The 4,474-nt window shown below is 36.0% G+C and overlaps 1 protein-coding gene across 1 annotated transcript; it reads right to left on the bottom strand.

Moving 5' to 3' along the window:
* Positions 1–1,537: 1,537 nt before the first annotated feature.
* Positions 1,538–3,563, bottom strand: LOC145629435 (uncharacterized). The gene is made up of 3 exons (XM_081682038.1): positions 2,735–3,563; positions 2,385–2,607; positions 1,538–1,874 (listed from the first exon to the last, which is right to left on the bottom strand). Exons 1-3 carry the CDS (start codon positions 3,561–3,563, stop codon positions 1,538–1,540), a joined length of 1,389 nt encoding a protein of 462 aa, XP_081538164.1.
* Between the last annotated feature and the right edge of the window lie 911 nt (positions 3,564–4,474).

Raw genomic sequence — 4,474 nt, 5'->3', positions numbered from 1 at the left:
ATAATAATCAAATTATATATAAGTTACCCGTCAATTAACAAATAACATTAAATAATTCGTAAATTAACAAATTACGTAAAACAATTCGTAAATTAACAAATTACGTGAAACAATTCGCTAATTAACAAATTACTTTAAATTATATAATTTGACACAACAATAATCATAATCATAATCATAATTATCATAATCATGTTAAAGCATAATATTAATAGCAAGATCCTAGGCATGATACTTACAAGATTAATAATAAACTCTAGCATGTCACTAAACATCAAAAATCAAAATTTAACCCCTAACATGATACTAACATGCGATTAGGAAAGAAAATAGGAAGCATCACAGAAATCATAATTGATATAAGCAAATCACCCTAAATGTGATACTAGGAAGCAAAATAACAACCTAGAAATGATTTCTATATCATAACATCAATAAAACAAGGGCTTCCTACTTTTAAGTTTTCCACGTGGGAGACGATGTTTTTTTCGAATCTCTAAAGTGACATCTAAATTTCTTTAATTCACAATTAGTGGCCTAATTGTCAATAAATGGGCTAACCATCTCCTAAGTAGCTCATTTTTTAACTAAATTAGACAAAATTATTAACCTAACCCTGATTTAATTAATCCCCTCCCCTTTTATTATTAGTTTCCCGCCTAACATCAATTCCCCTTTTCCAATTCGTTTTCTAGGGTTTCATCTGCAATTTCAATTGCGAAAAAAAAGCTTTGCAATTGCATTTGGGTAAGGATGAATTATCGAGGATTGTCTTCAAGGAAGAGGGGCGCATCTGATGCAATTGTGAGTTATTATGATGCTTCACCAAATTCAGAGATTGCTGCAATTGTCTTCTTGTTTACATGAAATGATGTACTCGGGGTAATGAAGGGAAAGGGGTAGTATGGGTAGCAAGTAGGTGAATCCTAAATTGTACGGGTTTTATGAATGAAGTTATGTAATTCTTCTGAGTATAAATAAAAATTGGGATTGGAAGTTTTATTGTCTATTACATTTAATGGATGTTTATTTATGGTATTTTCTTTGGTTATGTTAATTTAGCCAGCAATTCTATGGAGTATGTTACAAAACAGATTGAAAAGCAGAATATGACTTAAATATGATATCAAAAGCCTGTTGCAATAATCTCATATGAAATTATAGCAACTAATATGAAATGATATTTTGCATAAATATGATATCAAAAGCATGTTGTAATGTCAAAATATAGGACATTAAAGGATTTAGTCAAAATACAAATCATATATGTATCTTAGGATCCAAAAAAAAAACCACAATACTTAAGCTTAGACTTAGTTCAGTAAGCTACATGTCACAGGACAACTTAGACTTTGTTATTTCCTTTTGCATTTGTCTTTGAACTAGTAATAGGTTGGCTGCTGGGACCCTCATAAGCTTTCTAGAAATGCTGAGTTTTATTAATGGAGGGATCAGGTTGAGAAGCAAACTTAAGTGAGGTTCTTGTGAACCTTGTCTTTCAAACTGGCTGTGATGTGGAAGTGCTCTGTTCTGCACTTTATTTAGTAGCTTTCCTTGCTGCAGTTTTATCCCTAGCCTTTGCAATCTTCTTGCCAACCTTTTCACTTTGCTCAGGTGTAGTGAGTCCACCCTTACAGGTCTGCTTGTTGTGACCATAGGACTGACACTTAGAACATTGCACTGTTGTTGACCTTTTCCCTTTGTTTGGTTCATCAACTGCCCTTTTCCTCTGTCTAGATGGCCTACCAATGGCTCTTGTCATTTGTGGTGGTAGGATTGTGGGCATGTCAATCTCTGGCCAGTGCTCAAAATCAGGTACAGAGTGAATAGAGTTGGCATAAGCTTGTTTATATGTTTGGACTGAGAACCATGTGCTACAGAAGTTCTAAGGGTTCAATCCAGTAGCCAATATTGCTCTAACTGCATGTTTGCAAGGCAAACCTGAAATTTGCCATAAACCACAAATACAAGTTTTTTTGTTAAGTGATACAGGAAGCATAAACTTCCCATCCCTCACTTCATATTCACCCTCCCTTGATTGATAAGCTTTGCAAGTTCTTAATTCAAAGGTCAACACCCTTATTCTCTATACTATTTTTGGGCAAGGTTCATCTTCATTCCAATTGTTGCACTTTTGTCTTCTAGTTGATAGCCTCACCATACACATTCTTCTTATACCTATTCAAGCATGGTATGCTATGTTAGCAACATTATAGACAATGTAAATCAACATTAAAGCAAGTTACAAACCAAAAGTTATACCTTCTAATAATGTTAAAATAGGCCTGCATCTATCCACACCCAATGTTGAATTGAAACTCTCTACAAAGTTGGTTTTGTTTTCTTAATAGCATATATTGGGATCAAATTTGTGCCTTGTCCACCTTGACTGGTTCCCCAAATCAGCCAACAATTCACAAGCCTTAGGATTTACTGTCTTAATCCTATCCATGGCCTTTTTAAATGTGAAAGGTGATGTGGCACTGCATGCTAACCAGAAGAGTGAATGCATCAAAGGGCCAGGAAATGCTCCTTTCCAATTTGCTGCTAAATGTTTACAGCAATACCTCCTGTCCACCTCAGGCCATATCTCAGTTAGTGATGGATCTATTCCATGTATACAAATACAAAATAATAATATTAGCTATTAGTTGCATTAAATTAACATCTTGTTGGATCAAATACCAGATGAAGCTTACTTTTTGTCTGTCTGAAGTGATACACCAGTCATTACCCCTCCCAGAGTCTGACAGGATCTTTTTTAAGTGCCAAAAGAAAAACTTCCATGTGTCAGCATTTTCCTTGGGAACTACAGCCCAAGCAAAGGGAAACAGTTCATTGTTTCCATCTAATGCCACAACAGATAGAAGAACCCCACTAAAATGGCCTTTCAAGTGGGCTCCATCAACTCCCACCAAACTCCTACATCCTGAAATTACACCATCTATGGCAGCCTTGAATGAAATGAATATTGTTGAAAAGGTGAGGGCTGGATAAGGTGGATTCAGTTGCTTCCAAACATAGTGTGCCTCAGATCTTGGGTTGGTTGCTTTAACCATTTCACAGTATTTTGGAAAATGCCCAAAAGAAGTATCATGCCCACCATTTATCTGCCTCAAAGCCACCCCTCTCATCTGATAAAGAGTACTTGTTGCCATTACCACACCATATCTACTAAATAAGAGCTCATTTAGTGTCTTTCCAGAGATGTCATTATTAGCCCTTATGTCTTCCATTAGCTTTTCTGCAGCCCATTTCACTGTCACCAGGGGATTTCTTTCATCTAATCCTCTACATGTATGCTCAGAGTCAGTTATTCTCTTTATTTCCCAAGTCACTCCATCTAGTAGCCTGCTTGAATGGAGTCTCCAACTACAATGCAAATCAAGACATGAAGCAGTGAACCTCCTTGGACTACTCCTATCAACCACCACTGCAAAGCCACACTGTATACAGTAATCTACCTCCTGATCTTCCACCCTTGCACTGTCATCTACCACCTGATCTTCCCTCTCCTGCCTATTCCTAACTGCTTCATTAAACTCAAACTCAGTCACCACCATTGCCTCAACCACAGTATTATTATTCTAAGAACCCTTCTTCCTAGCAGCTGTAGTCTTTAGAATTTTGTGTAAGACATTAGGAAAGGGTGTTAGAATGACAGCATTTTCTGTTTGAGGAACAATAGGGGCATTTGAGAAAGTTTCTTGTGGGGTTATGGTTTTTGAACTAGTGCCTACTTGTAGCTTTCTCTTGACATGTAGTTTCTTACTTTTCTTAGATTTAGGTGCAATCTATCTTTTCCCCTTTTGTTTAATCTGCTCTTCATATTCATCTTCCTCTTCAATTGGTGCATTGTAATTTAACTCAGCTTCTATGCTAATATCATTGATGTAATCATCACTTTCAAGATTTCCTACAATCCAACCTTGTTCAAGATCATTTAACCCCTCATTTATCTGAAACTGTTCCTATTCTGGAATATTCAAGTTTTTAAGTGGGATAGCAGGGTTGTTTTTGTTCATTTTTTCAGCAAGCTTTCTAGTAGCAATAACACAGTCACTAGGTTTATCCCCAAACCCAATCCAAATAGTAATCTCTGCCCTATCCTTCAATCTATCCAGCATACTCATTAGATCACTATCAGAAGTAATGTTAACATCTTTCATTTTATAACAGTAGTGAAACTTAGGGAATTTAGGGAAGCCATAGTTGTTTTTCCTAAACCCTTCCTCACACTCAATGATCAAATCAATCCACATGACTTTGTCCACATCTGCAACAAAAACATCAATTACATTACCCATATGAGCAAACTTAAGCATAACTTGATCCATTCTGCAACACAACAACCAAACGCATAAATTTAAACATCAAACACCCACATACAAGCATAAAGTTATCATCTTTAATCAACATATACACACACAACAAAAAACAGAGCACCTAACTTCTGCAAGTCTAAAAAATTATC

The sequence above is a fragment of the Chenopodium album genome, chromosome 1 (assembly GCF_948465745.1).
Source record: "Chenopodium album chromosome 1, dcCheAlbu1.1, whole genome shotgun sequence".
Lineage (NCBI taxonomy): Eukaryota > Viridiplantae > Streptophyta > Magnoliopsida > Caryophyllales > Amaranthaceae > Chenopodium > Chenopodium album.
The sequence above is the reverse complement of the archived record's forward strand: the minus strand, read 5'-3'. Positions and strand labels throughout refer to the sequence as shown.